Source organism: Lissotriton helveticus, chromosome 8 (assembly GCF_964261635.1).
Source record: "Lissotriton helveticus chromosome 8, aLisHel1.1, whole genome shotgun sequence".
NCBI lineage: Eukaryota > Metazoa > Chordata > Amphibia > Caudata > Salamandridae > Lissotriton > Lissotriton helveticus.
This window is the reverse complement of record NC_136069.1, coordinates 227,355,348-227,372,898: the sequence shown is the minus strand read 5'-3', so window position 1 is coordinate 227,372,898 and position 17,551 is coordinate 227,355,348. Positions and strand designations below refer to the sequence as shown.

General features: G+C 48.0%; 1 protein-coding gene across 1 annotated transcript in view; it reads left to right on the top strand.

Moving 5' to 3' along the window:
* MRE11 (MRE11 double strand break repair nuclease) overlaps positions 1-17,551 on the top strand; it is a 365,919-nt gene that overhangs the window by 39,900 nt on the left and 308,468 nt on the right. The window contains exon 4 of the mRNA XM_078656972.1: positions 11,536-11,696. Within this exon, the coding sequence (XP_078513098.1) occupies positions 11,536-11,696 (161 nt within the window). The remainder of the gene's footprint in view (positions 1-11,535; positions 11,697-17,551) is intronic.

Sequence of the window (17,551 nt, the reverse complement as noted above, 5' to 3'; positions counted from 1 at the left end):
GCAAATCACCGAAGACCCGAAAGATGTCAAGGATCTCGTTGAGGGAGGCAGCCGGCAAAGCCAAGTAGAGCAAGATGTCATCTGTATACAATGAGATGCGATCCTCCCATCCCGGAGCCTATCTAAGGCCTCTGACAATGGGACCTTTACGAATCCACGTAGCCAGTCGCTCGAGAGTCAGGGCAAAGAGAAGCGGGGACAAAGGGCATCCCTGCCTGGTGCCACGGCTATGAACAAAGTTGGAGGAAGTTCTATTATTGACTATTACCCGGGTAAGAGGTTTATGGTAGAGAAGTCAAACCCACCCAATGAATTCCGGTCCTATTCCCAATTTACGAAGCACGGCAAACATTAACGGCCATTCGATGGTGTCAAAGGCTGCAGCGGCGTCCAGTGACACTACTACTGCATCCTCCTCTATCGTTTCCGCTCAACCGAGCACGCCATGGAGTCGGCGCAGGTTGAGGGCGGCGTTCTTTGCGGGCATGAACCCACTTGTCTGGATGGACCAGGCTGGTAATGACCCGCAACAGTCGGAAGACCAGGATTTTCGCCAAGATCTTGGCTTCTCCATTCAACAATGAAATCGGTCTTTAAGAGGAGCATTTGTGCTTTTGATTGCCCTCTTTGTGAATAACGATGATGTTAGCTAGTCGTTTGTCTACAGGCAGTAATCCCTGCTCTTTGCTTGTCAAGAACATGTTAGTGAGATACAGTGCGATTTTACTCAAAGTGAATTTAAATAGCTCTATTGGTAAACCATTAGGGCCCGCAAATCGTGGATAGCTTTTCCCACCTCGATGTCCATCATTTCTAGATCAAGCTCAAGGCGCTCTACCTCAGTAAGGGACGGCAGTGACGTGTCCCTCAGAAAGGAGGCGGCCTCCTCCTCCGAGTGCGGAGTTTGCACTGTGTAAATGGACTGATGATATTGCCCAAATGCATCTGCTATGTCTTGTGGGGCTTCGCGCGGCTCCCCGGGCATGTTTGGGGTATCGTGGATCTCGGACGCGCTGCCTCCACACGGAGTGATGAGCAGGAGAGAGGAACGGAGAAGACTCAAACGGGGAATGAAAAGGGGGTGGATATATGCAGCATTCAAATAAAACTTGCATTTAGTCAAAAATCGGGGGAATTTTAATTTCTATATTTATTCACGGCTGGGAGCTGGTTGCGCGCTCGGTGCAGTTAGTCTTGAAGACTGGGGAGGGGGGGCGCGAGCTGCCACCCGTGGCTGGAGGTCCTCGCAGGGCAGGCAGAGGCCCACCAGTGGGGACGGGATTGTTAAGCTCCATGGGCCGTGGGGTACCGTTTGTGACTGTGGCGAGATATTTGCATTCAAATGTGGTCTTTGATGCAGCGATATTGTAAACATTTAACTGTTGGAAGAAAAGGATAGAACGACCGAAAGTGAAAGTGGATCCCGATCCATTGACGCGGCCATTTTGCTTCCACTCTAGTTTCACAGCAATACGAGGGAACCTCTTCATGCATGCTTGTCTGTATGTGTGTACCAGCACTCCGATGCGGGGCTGCCTGCCACGTTGGCCCTACAGGCTGGCAAGACATAACTGCTGCAACATCCTTCAATCTGCATACAATGTCAGAACCAGACAGAATACTTATGTGAGGCGAGCGTTTCTGTGATTGTTTACCCGGAGCAGACACAAGCACCCCCAGACTTACCAGCAGAAACGAAAGGGCATCATAAAGACGATCTCCAACTTCAGTGAGACTGTTTGATTTCTGCCGATACACCGTACCGGCCCTCGCAAAAATGGCGGCCACCTAGACGCTTCGGCAGCAACTGTCTGACGTGGGCGCCCTTCCATGCGGGGACTGACGCCTTCCCCCCACCCCCATCACAACCCTGTGGGGGCCCGACGCCTTCAGCCCTACGAAGCGGTGATTGAGCCCGATAATTGCTGAGCGCTACAGGCGGGTGGGAAGGATCACCTCAGCGCAGCAAGAAGTGCCTGCTGCACTGTTCAGGCCATTAACAGCTGTGCAGCAGGTAGGGCCAGCTGCATCGTTAAGGCCTTTTACAGCTGCGCGGCAAGTAGTGCCAGCTGCATCGTTTAGGCCTTTTACAGCTGCGCAGCAAGTAGTGCCAGCTGCACCGTTTAGGCCTTTTACAGCTGCACAGCAAGTAGTGCCAGCTGCACCGTTTAGGCCTTTTACAGCTGTGCAGCAAGTAGTGCCAGCTGCACCGTTTAGGCCTTTTACAGCTGAGCAGCAAGTAGTGTCAGCTGCACCGTTTAGGCCACTTTATCCGTGGGGACAGTTCTGATCGAGTTAGGACTCTCGCTGCATTGGTAGCAGCCTTGACATTATGGTCTCAGGGCATTTGAGTCCCCCTCTGAGATGGCCAGTTGGCCAGGGAGACTGCGAGGATTCTACAGAGCCAGGCCCTTTTATGTACATGTGGTACTAGGAAATCCTTTTCATGTTGTTTGATTTAAGCACCCTGTTCTGAGTACCTCTGAAGGTGGCTTTATGATGACGATGTTGTTGTGCATATTTTTTGCTAGTCAGATTGTGCTCCACTTTATGCTCTTTGCCCCTAATGTTAGTGATTCTCAGGAGATTAGGTTCCAATAGTAGTCTGTTGAGATTATGGACACAAAATGCAGTTGGTGCCGAATGTGCTTCTGCTACAGGCTGATGCTAAGTACAGTGATCACCAGTGGTCTTGTTTATGATCTGTTTTACTTTGACTAATTGTGCTTTGTGATGGTTTTGATAGTGGTCCAGTTGGTCCTGTCATATGTTAACAATTCCTTTGTAAATTTTATCTAGTGCCAGGTGGCATCATGTATACCTAGATGAAGGGCCCAACAAATACCCACCTCACTTCCCGGACGGCACATTAGTTCAGATTTCCCCACCCGATGTCTGGAATATGTGCCCCCTTTTTTGTCCTTATACTTCTCTTCACCACTGCTTTCCTAGTAACACCCTTCTCATATCCCCCCCGCACTCCTCCTCCTCATTTTCCCAACATGGCCACTACTCGAGTTAAGGCTGGAATTAACTGCTACAAAATCATTTATCCTCCCGGCCAGACTAAAGCTTCAGTAAAACGATTGAAGCATAATACTATTGAACGTTTCCCTGATTCCCTTTTTGTTGATCAATTTTACAATGGTCGTTTTGGGAGGCTCATAAACGATTTCATTTTTGTTCACTCACGACACCCCCTCTTGGTCCACCAGCTTATATAATTGCCTTAACGTCACCTCCTCCTCCTCTATCCCTCATGGGAAATAACTAATAATTTCCCCATCTGCGTATTTCAATGGCTCCCTCACCATCTCAATCTATAACAACGGCACTGTCATGATCCAAGGCAAAGACACCGGTCTCTCTCTCTCTTTGACCACCTCTTCCCCTCCCTACTCCCCTCTTCTGCGTCCGGGTTTTCCCCTGACTCTCCATCTAGCTCTACCCATTACTCCCTTTCTCCTCCCCTGACCCCACTACACTCCAATAGGCTGCACCCTCGGGAGGCACAGATCGGCCCTCTTCCCTCCCCCTCCCCTGTGCCCTCCTTTCTCTTTCCTCCCACTTCACAGTATGCCTCTCCCTTCATCACTTCAGCCTTACCACTAGCTAATACGCTCCTCGTCCAACCTGCACCATCCCGATCCTCCATTCTCATCTCCTCCCCCCTATTCCTTCCTGCTACTCCCTTTTTTAGTCCACCTCTCCTCCAACCTTCTCCCCAGTTATCTTTCCTTATGCTCCCCTCATTCCTCCCTCTCCCCTTCTTCTCTACCCCCTCCTCCCCTCGCTTCTTACCCCGATTTCTCCACAATCCCATTGCATCTCTCTCCTTCCCCCCACTCCTCCAGCAATGCTGTGCTACCCCCTTTACCCCCTTGTTAACCCTTTCCATTTCCCTCCATCGGGCCCAGCACAACCATTTCCTTTCTTCAACTTCCCCTTCTCCCAACCCCCCCTCACTCTGCCAGATGCCCGTTCCCTCACAGCCACCTCTCCTAGCCAACAGGACCTCTCCAACCACCTCCCCTCTTTTCCTCCCAACCCGCCTACATTCCTATGACACCACACAGTCATCCCCTCTCCTTCTACCCCACCGCCTTGATCTGCACCCATTTCTCCCTAAATATGTCCTTAATTCCTTCACCTCTGATACACCAACTCCCGCTCTCAACCTCCTCCTTTCCCCACCTATGAACCCTATACCCCAACTCTCCTCCTGTCCCCCCACCTCTCCCTGCCTTCCACCACCAATTTCACCCCCTCCTGTTGCCATTGAGACACCCAACCTTCCATGCTCTGCCCTGCTCTCTCTTGAAAATAAGCTAGGCTCTCTTAACACCTCCATCTCCCAGCTTGTAGCTACCATTTCACTTTTAAGCTCCAAGATTTCCACTTTCCCGTTCACCTCAACTCTTTTGGAAAACTCTCACCTTCCCACGAGATGCACCTCGCCCCCTCACCCCACCATAGCCAAGCATAACATGTCGTCTGCAAACATCGTTAACTCACACAAGCCCTTGAACGCCACCCTTCTTCAACGTGCATCTCCGAGTAACCCAACTATCTACACTATTCCGACCATCTCCTCTGTCAGAACCAAGCATCCACCTAAACCCTCCCGTGCACCCCCGTATAAGTACAATATCCCTATCACCCTTCTTAGCCCAAGTGCCCCCATCACCAAAACAGTCTTGACAGCTGCGCTGTCTGCTCCACAACTGCAGATCTGCAATAAAACACAAACTTGAAATCTCCGATACCATCACCTTTCACAATATTGACATTCTCTTCCTCACAGAGACCTGGTTCAACGATACCTCTCACTCTATGTTTGATCTCCTATTACCCACAGGCTATTCTATTTTTAGGAATGACAGAACTGTCAAAGTTGGGGGAGGTGTTGCAGTCATCTTTAGAAACTCCCTTCAACTTAAGGCTTTTCCTATCAGCGCCTTCCGCACTTTTGAATGCCTATCTCTTGAGCTTCAACTACACCACCGCTCACCCCTCAGATTCCATGTCATTTACCGCCCACCTGGCAGCGGCCCTTCGTTGCTGGAGGAACTCACTGACTTCATCAGCGACCAATACACTCAAAGTGACAATCAGACCTTCGTGGGTGACTTCAATCTCCACTGGGGCTCTCCGCAAGACTCTTCCGCGAATTTGCTGGCCACCTTCCTCTCTACAAACGATCTTATCCAACACTGCACAGAATCAACACACTCTAAGGGCTCAATCCTGGACTTTGTTATTTCTAAAGCAGGCATGCTTTCTATCGCTACCACTATTTATGTAGACTGGTCTGACCACCTCCTCATCCCATTCTCTCTTCACCTAGCACACTCTATAACTCTTGGCCAACCTAAGAGGGCTATCTCCTAGTTCCGTGACACTAAAAATATTGACACCGTTTCCCTCTGTGAATCAGCTTTGCTGTCGCTTCCAAGACTAGACCCAAACCTAGATATTGACGAACTCACCTCCCAATGCCTCTCAGTCCTTGCAGTCCAAATCAATAACGTCGCTCCTCTCCAAAGCAAAAAGAAAATGCCCATTCCCTCAGCACCTTAGTTCAACAAATCCCTCTATGAAGAAAGGAAGCACCTAAGACTCCTGAAGAAACAATGGAGGCAAGCGCCCTCCACCAATAATTTGGACACGCTTCGTTCAGCAAGATCCAAGTACCACAAGCACATCTTCCTTGGGAAAGCATCACAATTTAGAACCCTCCTTGACTCAGCCGAAAATAACCCAAACAACTATTTCATCTCATCAAGAATACTAACTGTTCTCCCCCAACCTCCAAGTTGGAGGATTCTACAAAGAAAGAAGTGGATTTCGCTGTATTCTTTGACGAAAAAGTGAAATCACTTCTGGATCAGGTCGCTCATCCTACCCCTCCAGAGGAGCGCAAATCACTAGCCATTTGGCAGAACTTCGACCCCCCATCTCTGAAGATGTCCTCCTCAAGTGCATCCTCGAAAACAAAGCCCTCCAACCATTTTCTGGACCCCATCCCTAGTGCCATTGCCTTCTATACCCATTCTCTTCCCTATTGGACCACTCTGGTCAACCTCTCCCTCTGTCAAGGCTCCCTTCCTGTTTCCCTTCAAAACTGGGCAGGTCACCCCTCTGCTTAAAAAACCCACTGCTGATGCGAATGACCTCAACAACTTCCGCCCCATCACTAACCTACCCTTTCTTGCGAAGATCACAGAAAGATGTGTAGCGAAACAACTCTCCCATCATATCCAGGACAATGATCTTCTTGACAATTTTCAGTCCAGCTTCATCCAAAACTGCAGCACTGAAACAGCACTGCTGCAAGTGATTGATGACGTGCTGCGGATACTCGATTCGGGGGGGGGTCTTGTCCTCTATTTCTCCTTGACCTTTCTGCAGCCTTTGACACTGTCAATCACAACACCCTCCTCAACACTCTTCAATAGAGAATGGGCTTGGAGGGCACTGTGCTTAAATGGTTTGCTTCCTTCCTCTCTGATAGATCCCAAATGATCAAAATAGCGGACAGTCTTTCATCTCCTTTGGTGGTAGGTCAAGGTGTTCCTAAAGGCTCTATACTTGCACCCACATTGTTCAATCTGTATTTAGAACCACTGGGAAATCTCCTAAGTAAATCTGGGGTCCACTATCATCTCTACGCAGACGACACTCAAATCTACCTCAAGGTTGCCTCCACTCACGATCTCTCCGTCCTAAGCTCTACTGTGTACTCCATTCAAAACTGGATGTCAACACATCAACTGATTCTGAATCCCTCCAAAACTGAATTCCTCCTCCTCTCCTCCTCACTTTCTCCCCCCCCCCCCGGTTCAATCATGGATGGACCAGATGAATCTACTGAACAATAAACCCTTCATTGTCAACAGCGCAAAATCCCTTGGTGTCATACTCGACACAAAACTCAATCTACTCTCCCACATTAATTCAATTGCAAAGTCTGCTCGATACCAACTGCGCCTTCTTTGGGGAATACGTCGATTCTTCCCGGAGCATGACCTTAAAACCCTGGTCCAATCGCTGGTTCTCTCCAGACTGGACTACTGCAATTCTCTTCTTACTGGCCTCCCCAAATCCCACCTGTCCCCCCCTTAAGGCTGTTCTCCATTCAGCAGCTCGTTTCATTTATGGGGCCAAAAGAAGCGACCACATCACACCCGTGTTATCCACCCTCCGCTGGTTTCCCATCGAGGCAAGATCTATCTACAAGACTGCCTGCATCACCCACAAAGCCTTGCACTCCTCCTCTCCTCGCTACCTGGCGAATAAACTGAAACTCTCTGGAGGCTCTAGACCATCACGAAATGCAGAAAATGTACTGCTTGAACCTCCCACTTTCAAGAAGGAAAGATCGATGGCCCAATCCTTTTCAGGCAACGCGGTGAGAATCTGGAACTCACTTCCACCCCAGCTCCGAACCACCTTCTTCTCCCAGGCCTTCAAAACTGACCTCAAAGTTCTCCTCCTTCAAAGACACTTCCAAATTTAATTCATGCTCTCTCTATTATCTGAAGGAAGGCCTTTTATCATAGAAAATTATATTCTCCTTGACTATGGAAGTGTCTTCCCAATGTGTTCTTGTGGTTTGAGAGTCTGCCATTTATTGCAGTATTACCCTTTTACCTGTGTTTGGTACTCTTTTGTAACATGCACACGTCACTTTTCTCTTGTAACACACTGTTTGCTTCCTCTTACATTTTGTTTGCTTTCGATACTAGCACAAGTGCCCCCATTGCCTACTTAACGTTTGTTCTTGTGTTTGAGTGTCTGCCATGTATTGCAGTATTTTTCCTCTACTTGTACTTTATACGCTTTTGCAATCTGCACATGTGTCACTTTTTCCTCCTGTAATGCACCGTTTGCTACCTCTTGTATTTGATTGCTCACGTTTGTCACTTTTGCCTCATGTAACTTAGCGTTTGCTTTTGTAATTTGTTCACTTGTAATGTTCTCATGTATCAGTTCTGTTCCTATTGTGAAGCGCTCTGACACCTTTGGGTAAAGTCCGCGCTATATAAAAACGCATACATAAATAAACCTCTATTTCAACCACCACCCGGTGTGCCTGTTCCCGCCTGTCTAACCAAGCCAGCAACTGACCTGCTTTATCGCCGACATCGTATATTCTGCTAAGCGTGGCGCTATGATACAGTTTGGCTGCCTCTGTTGCCAGGTCAGCGTACTCCTTAGTTTTAATGCGGAGTTGCTGATGCGCCTCCCCCCTCATCCCCCTCCCTTAGCATCTCCTCCAGTTGCAAGATTTCCCCCTCCAGTCAGGTCAGTGCGGCGCGCTTCTCCTTCTGCAAGCCCTCTATTTGGGACAAGGCCTCCCCCGGATAACGGTTTTGTAGGCCTCCCAGAGCACCACCGGTCACTCGACCGATCCATCATTTTCCTGGAACTATAGTTCGGAGTCACTCAATATTTTGTCACTGACTTGGGGATTCTTGAGGTACCAGGAATTAATCGGGGGCCATGCGGCCTACCATAGGTTCCCCAACCTCCATTCGTCAAAGGATCGGAGCGTGGCCAGAGATGCCTCTGGCTAAGTGTCGAATCTCTTTGATGCTAATGACTTGGCGTTCTAATGCTAGGACATAGTCTATTCTAGACATGCTGAGATGGGCGCCTGAATAATACGTGTACTGTTGCTCATTGGGGTGCATTCTCTGCCATACATCATCCGGGCCCATGACCCAGAGGAAGCCGTGGATCTGTGTCTGAGAGGGCAGTAACGCTCTCTGGGGCCATGATCCATCACGTCTGAGACAATCGAGTTAAAGTCGCTCCCGATCCATATTCTGCCCTCTGGTAGTGCTAGGAGGAGATCTCCTAGATCCCTAAAGGCCTGGGCCTGCAAACCCGGTGGGATATAAACAGAGAGGAGGTTCAGTGTTTCCCCCGCCCAAGTCCCAGTAATGGCAGCGAACATGCCGAGGTTGTCGGTATGGACCTTATCTATCACCATGAGAAACTACTTTTGCACCATCACACCCACTCCCCGGGAGCCTGATCCAAACGCTGAGTGAGCAACCAATTTGAAACCCCACCTCGTCATGGGTTTGCATGCATTACCTTGCAAGTGCTTTTCCTGCAAGAGGACTACATCTTGGGAGTGACGCTTGAGAAACTGCAGAACCACACCCTGCTTGATCTTGTCCCCCAGCCCATTAACTTTCCAAGACATCAATTGGAGCCCAGGCCAAGCCACTTTGTCGCCCATTGTCTAAGGTCGGGAAACGTGAGCACAGGGGGTACCACCCCTAGGTGTTGTCAGGCTGAATCGGCACAACCGAGCCCCCTCCCCTATCTGGCTCAACAGCACAAAACAGTTGCATAGTGGCTGTCGATGCTCGATTGTACACACACATTTGGATGTGTCTGAGTAGGTACAGTTTATTTATGCCCTGCAGCACGGCCTTCCCAGGATCGACCAAGCCACTGCCAGCACCAGTATAGCCGTCACTTTGTGCCGCGGCAAATACATTCTTTTTAATTTTGGCATACAAATAAAGGCTTTCATGTTAGTTGTCTGAGATGCCCACAGGTGAGCTACTCACAGGTAGCTGGAGAGCTACTGGTAGATCACAAGCTACTTGTTGGAGACGCCTGTGTTAAAATAATCTTGTTGCCTCTTTATTTCACCTTCATCTGATCTACTCCTCAGGTTTGCTTTGGATTGGGATTGCTAGAGCTTTCCTGGAAAATTGGAAATTATTGGAGCTTAAAACCGTTGAAAAAATTCCTAAATGAGAAATAAGTTCATGTTTCCCACTTTTGCTCTTTCACCAGAGCTATTTGCATATTTGACCACACTGGTTTATCCATATTGATTGTCATCTAAATGCTTTGAGGTGAGGGTTGTTCTTCCACTAGATGTATGAGACACCAACATTTTACGTCCATTTTAAGGTGGCGGTGAAGGACTAGACTGAGCAGTAGCTCCTTTTCCTAGCAGATATATCATGCTGCTCCAGGATCATAATCAAGGTTTTGTCAGGAGTGGCACCTTAACTTAGCTAGCAGGTGGAGCGGTAGAAGTGCATGCACTTATTGTCTGTGTGCATGATTGAATAGTGGCCCAGATAACGCAGGTGATCCCATTCAGAAGTCACTCTGTTCTGGGAATCCTCCAAAACCGGGGCTACATGCCAAAGTACTCACCTCACCTAAATCGTTTATTTCACAAGGGCGTTCTTGGATACTCATTTTCCTCAACACTGTGCGCACGTCTGCAAATGTTTATTTTTACACCCCATACCCCTAACGCCATCACCCTGTATGTCACCTACATCGGTAGGCGGAGAATGCCATTGTACGAACAGCCTTGTACCAGTAGCAGATAACATTTTGGAATGAATGCGGATTAGTGCATGCTTATGCATATACAGTATGTGCAAAGTTGACAGTGGAATTGATAATGAAGAATTATTGATATTTTATAACTTTGCTCCATTCCGATGATCCATCTGTGTAGATTGCTTTCGTACGATACAGCCAGCTCAATGAAATCTAATTGGAAGTGGGAGCTGGCCGATCTTGATTCAGAACTGCAGGTTGGTAGATAGGGCTTTTCCCTTTTGCTCATGGGAAGTAGATGCTTAGTCTACACTCCCATCTTGCAGCTAATCATAGTGGTTAAAAGCTTAGGATTAGTAAAAACATTAGACAAATTAGGTTACTACTGAAAATGTAGTCATTTTGGACAATCACTAAATGCTAAAAGTGTGTGTTTGAGACATATTTGGGCATCTAACTAACACATACATCCCTGATCTTGCCATGATTTGAAGGAGAAGGGGAGTTTGCATTCTGAGGGCAGAGAATCTACATTTTGTAAGCCAGCCGCTCACTTTTGGAGTCAATTACACATAATGTTTTGCTAAAAGTGTGGCCCTAAATATGGAATGGATGTATGTAAGGGCGTAAGGTGCTATATGTCCTGCAGATCATTGCCAAAATGGTTTTGTTGGAAGGGATTAAGCAAGTGTGGGAATCTGTCCACCCAGCAATGACTTATGAGTGAGGGTACACTAATGTAAGAAAAATGTTTGTCTTATAGTAAGAAACTGTATTGAAAAAAACAAACTAAAACGATGTTCTTCTAATTTCTTGACCATTTTATGGTTAGCTGTAGGTGCCGTATGCAGCACACAAATGTAGAGTTAGGGTAATTAGTACTAGTCACCAGCTTACACACACTTTACATCATGCATAATTTATACAGTACAGAGGAAATGTACAAGTTTCAAATGCATAGTTCACAAATGTAAATGACTACTTTTGTGATTGGTCCTACAGGACTTTGCCTAATTTTGGTATACTTTACAGTGAGTATTTGATTAAATGTTTCCTTTCATTCCTTACTATGTTAATCACTCCCCTCTCCCACGATAACTTTCTCAGTTTCTCACTACACAAGGAATTATAGTGCATCCTGATAAAAAAAGTTCACGTGTATATGTTGCTGATAATAACATGAACACTATTCTTTTCACTCTGCAGGTGGATTTTTTACTATTGGGTGGTGACCTCTTTCACGACAACAAGCCCTCTCGACGAGCATTACACACGTGCCTCGAGCTTTTTAGGAAGTACTGCATGGGTGATCGACCTATTCAGTTTGAAGTTCTGAGTGATCAGTCAGTCAACTTTAGTTATAGCAAGTGAGTATCAGTACTGTTAAATCAGAAACTACTAAAGTGATAGTTTTGCTTGTGCCTGGGTCTCTGTAGCATTTCATTTGGAGTGTTCTCTCAGTGAAATCTAGGTGAAAGGGTGAATGGCTAGTAGACATTGGACCAAGAACTACTCTCCTATGGCTTTGGAGTTTTTTTGTTTAAATTATGGTTGAACAATAGCCCTTGTCCCAGCTGATGATCTGGTGTGTCCAGGGGATGTTCCATGCCCTGTGGGTGTCTCTGCAAATGAAAATCTCACCACAACCGACCAGCTTTGAAACATGGGAGCTTGAAGCTTTGTTATTTTTTGCTACTTTCCTTTGTACAAGCCCCTGACCAGCCACTGAAGACTCCTGTGTTAACTTTGACCTGCTTGATCACTGACATGTGTTTCCTAAACTGTTCCAACTGCTCCAGGGCACTTACAGAAAGAGCCATGGGGTCCCATTGTTTGGGCAGAGACTCTTTGACTTTGAGTACGTTTACTTTCTAGTACTGTTCTGGAAGGTAGCTGAGAACACCCAACCCTTCCCCCTTATAATACTATTTGCCATAGAGCCACATGTTACTTGAATTATAGAGCATCACCAAATTAATGCATTAACTGTTTTGGATCTGGGCCTTTGAATGTTCCTGGATCTTCCTTTTTAGGTTTTTGTAATGACCCCACATTACTGCGTGCAAATAAAAGACCTATTTTTCAAAAGGCATATTTTTGATTGGTCATTGAGTTGACTGAGTATAAAGCATGTGCCTTGCAGTATTTAAGTTCCATCTCTTATTTAATTGGAGAGTTGTCAGCTGTTTACTTATTTTTAGGTCGAGCTATTTATAGCTCTGAACTATTGTAGTTGAAACAACCCTCATGAGCAAGCGGATTTCTCCCAATGTATGTTGTCTACTGAAGCGTGAAGCTTCGCCAGGCGTGCGCTTGGCCTCACTCACACCCCATATGCTCGTTCCCTCCCACTCGCTTGCTCCCCTGCGCCCCCGCCCCCCACCCGACTTGAAAGGAAGCCTCGCACACCAACATTTGTCTCTCACACCACCAGACATCAAAGGCTGCTGCTCCCCCGCCCACACCCCCCCCACAGCAATGCCCATATGCTCTCGCCTCCTGTCTCTCCCCCCTCTATCTCACGCTCTCTTCTTCCCTCCTCTCATTTACTCTCCCTCACACACTCGCTTATGTTCACTCTCCCTCCTTCCCCCCCTCCCATATCCTCTCCCTCCAAGCCCGTGGCCTCTCATTAATGCCCACTTATCTTCCCTTGGCCTGCTGCTTCTTAATCGAGTGCGCTTAATTTACCTCTGATTTTTCTCTCACTCGCCCTTTCTCTCTCTCTCCCTCTTCACAGCCCTCTCTCTCATTAATCTTCCGCTGTCTCTCAGTCTTGTTAATAAGACATGCTGCTGTTTTCTTTCTTTCTACCCTCCTTTTCTCTTCTCTCATTTTCTTCTCCCCTTCTATGTTTTCTCTCCCTCGCTAGTCGCTACGCCCTTCACCACCTTTCTTTTTTTCCTTCATCTCATCTTTCATTCTCTGTCTCGTTATCTTTCCCTCGTCTCTCTTTTCTTCCCCTTCCCTTTGTGTAATTTCCTCCGGTTTCTTTCGGTCTTGTTTGTATTTGTTTTTTAGACACGGAAAAATGAAGTGATTTGCCCAGAATCACAGGGTGCTGCTCAGTTTCAAAATCCGCGGCTCTGGCGTAAGACATCCTACGCTTTTATGCAAGAGAGCAGAATCTACTACAGATTAGACAGGGACTCCTTCCACTTGGCAATCATTTCTGTCGCTCGCTTTCCATTTTCTTCTCCCATGCAATTCAATTTGAGAATGCTTTATTGACAATGCCAGAGCGTTTAAAATTCACAAATAAGGGTATACTTCGCATCCGATTTTAACAGCCCTTTGAGGGTGCTTCAAACTGGAAGGTATTTCACCTCTTCCTGCCTCCCTTGAGTTATTATCAAGAAGTAGACTGCTTTGGATTTACGAAAGTGAAGGCTGGTGTCCCCGTTCTGCTTGTACTCGGACAGGATGTTGAGACACCTTCCGGGCTGCCTGGCTTCTTGTTATTCACCCCCTCTCTCTCTCTCACACACTCTCTCTCTCTCTCTCTCTCTCACACACACACACACTCTCTCTCTCACACACACACACTCTCTCACACACACTCTCTCACACACACTCTCTCTCACACACAGTACAGCCTTCTACCGCCACCACTCTACCACTCTCTCCATCAACACTCTACCACTCTATGCGCCACCACTCTATGCGCCACCACCCTATCCACCACCACCCTATCCACCACTCTAGCGCCCACACTCTAGCGCCCACACTCTAGCACCACCACTCTACCCGCCCACCACTCTACCCTCCAACTCCAACCACAAAATCCACCATCCAAGCACTACTACACCCTCCAAATACACCCTCCGACTACACCCTCTAACTCCACCATCCAACTACACCCTCCAACTCACCACTCCAAATCCACACTCCAACTCCTTCCTCCAACTACAAATCCACCCTCCAAAAACACCATCCAACTCCACCCTCCAACTCCAACATCCAAATACACCCTACAAATCCACCCTCCATCTAAAACTCCAGCGTCCAAATCCACCCGCAAACTACAACTACGGACTCCAACTCCATCCTAAAAATCCAACTCCACCCTACAACTCCACCATCCAACTCCACCATCCAACTCCAACCTCAAAATCCACCCTCCAACTCCACCCTCAAAATCCACCCTCCAACTCCACCCTCCAACTCCGCCCTCCAACTCCACCCTCCAACTCCACCCTCCAACTCCACCCTCCAACTCCACCCTCCAACTCCACCCTCCAACTCCACCCTCCAACTCCACCCTCCAACTCACCCTCCAACTCCACCCTCCAACTCCAACCCTCCAACTCCACCATCCAACTCCACCATCCAACTACACCATCCTACTACACCATCCAAATCAAAATCCTACATCCAAATCCACCCTCCACTATCCAACTCCACCCTCCAACTCAAACTCCACCCTCCAAATCATCCCTCCAACTCTGCCCTCCAACTCCGCCCTCCAAATCCACCCTCCAACTCCACCCTCCAACACAACCCCTCAACGCCACAGCATCACTCAACGCCACAGCATCACTCAGTGCCACAGAATCACTCAGCACCCCTCAACGCCACAGCACCCTCAATGCCACAACACCACTCAACGACACAGCACCACTCAGCACACAGCATCCCTCAATGCCACAGCATCACTCAACGCCACAGCATCACTCAACGCCACAGCATCACTCAACGCCACAGCTCCCCTCAACGCCACAGCTCCCCTCAACGCCACAGCACCACTCAATGCCACAACACCACTCAATGCCACAACACCACTCAACGACACAACACCACTCAACGACACAGCATCCCTTAACGCCACAGCATCACTCAACGCCACAGCATCACTCAACGCCACAGCATCACTCAACGCCACAGCACCCTCAATGCCACAGCATCACTCAACGCCACAGCATCACTCAACGCCACAGCATCACTCAACGCCACAGCATCACTCAACGCCACAGCATCACTCAACGCCACAGCATCACTCAACGCCTCAGCATCCCTCAATGCCACAGCATCACTCAACGCCACAGCATCACTCAACGCCACAGCATCACTCAATGCCACAGCATCACTCAATGCCACAGCACCACTCAACGCCACAGCACCACTCAACGCCACAGCACCACTCAACACCACAGCACCACTTAACGCAACAGCACCACTCAACGCCACAGAATCACTAAGCACCACTGAATGCCACAGCACCCCACAATGCCACAGCACCACTCAATGCCACAGCACCACTCAGCGCACAGCACCACTCAGCGCACAGCACCACTCAGCGCACAGCATCCCTCAACGCTACAGCATCACTCAACGTCACAGCATTACTCAACGCCACAGCATCACTCAATGCCACAGCATCACTCAACGCCACAGCATCACTCAGCACCACTCAACGCCACAGCACCACTGAATGCCACAGCATCACTCAGCACCACTGAATGCCACAGCACACAGCACAGTAGAACGGGGCCATGCGGAGACCACACAGGTTTCAACCGAGACATTCTCAGTGCTCTCAGCCCAAGGCACTTAAGCACGTTCATAGTAAAAGGGGAACTCAAGTAGACTGTACTTCTGCAAGGTCTTTGATGACCCGACACATCTGGGGGAAAACATGGGACAAGCCAGCAAACCCTTGGAGTCACTCGGGCATGTTCTTAGGTCCTCTTTTGCAGGGCAGGGGGCAGCACAGAAAGCAGGGCAGCAGTTCTTGGGAACAGTCAGTCACAGCAGAGTGGCAATCCCCCTAGCGCAGCAGCCTTTACTCCAGCAGAGTTATTGCAGGTCCAGTAGTGTACTCCTTTGATAGGGCCAGAGCCCTCATAATTATATGCCTAAAGGCCGGTGATGTAGGGGTGACTTCAAAGGGGCCTTCAGAAGTGTGCAACGGTCCCTTTCAGCCCACTCCTGGCTCAACACTACTGGTGTGAGGTAGATTAGCCCTTTGTGCTAGAGCAGTACACAGCCTATTCAGATGTAATTGTGAATCACGTTTCACTCTCTCAGCCCAGGAAGGCTAACAGTATGTAGATGAATGCTGACGTATCCCTGGGCACCCAATCCTTTCTGTGTTAATGGCTGTCTAGAGAGTATGCACAGAAGTGTAGCTGTCACCCTGGCCACATGTGGATTGGAGACTGGCTGCAGGCACACAGAGCAAAATTATGAGCAGAGAAATGTCCACTTTCTGAAAGAGGTTTTATCACTACTATTCCAACCATACCAAACATGATAGTGTCATTCCATATCATGCGATACCATGTGCCGCTTCACAAATACTCCCTGCACCTTCACCAATATGGTGCTTCACTGAAAAACCCAAAGGTTACTTGGAAATTATAGTTAGGCTCAGATTTCACTTGTACAAAACCATTGAAATTCAGCAGTTATAGTTAGCTGAGTTAACTATATCTCCCGCCCCCACAATGCACTGCTTATGACCCACATATTACATCACTCATGACATGGTCCGTGAGATCATTGATGACATCACTGATTTCATCTCAAATGACATCTTGATGACATCATCCACAAATGACTAATGGACCCACTCACTCCCCCATAGAACCTTTCATATACCCACTCCCACACAACCATTCACAAACCCATTCACAGACCAATACTAGTACTTGCACACCCTTTCACTGATTCATAGATCTACACACAAATCCACTCACTCACCCATTTAGCCACTCACTTACTAATACAGCCACTGACATCCACTCATAGACCCATGAAGCCACTCACGCACAGTCATTCACTCATAGAGCTACTCACACACCTACTTACTCACCCGCACAGTCAATCACAGTCACTTACTCACCCATAGTTACTTACACACACACACCTACTCATACATATACTAAGGTACTCACACTTTTCTAAAAAAAAATTATTTCCATTTCCTAACTGTAACGTCCCTGTAACCTTTGGTTTTTCCAGTGGAAAAAACAGTATATATATATATATATATATATATATCACCTACTGGCGGTCGCCAGTAGGTAGTTATAGTTAGGACCTAGTTTCCATAGGAAATCCGCAACATTCTATTGGGAATAACTTTGGCGTTGATGGACGGAATTGGCTGAATTTCTCCAAGACAATGGCCAGCTCCGCTCCTTCCCTGAAAGTTTGGGGGTGATTCGTCAAGCGGGGGCCGAGATAAAAGGGGGGTCCCAAAACGTGTTTTCCCCATGTT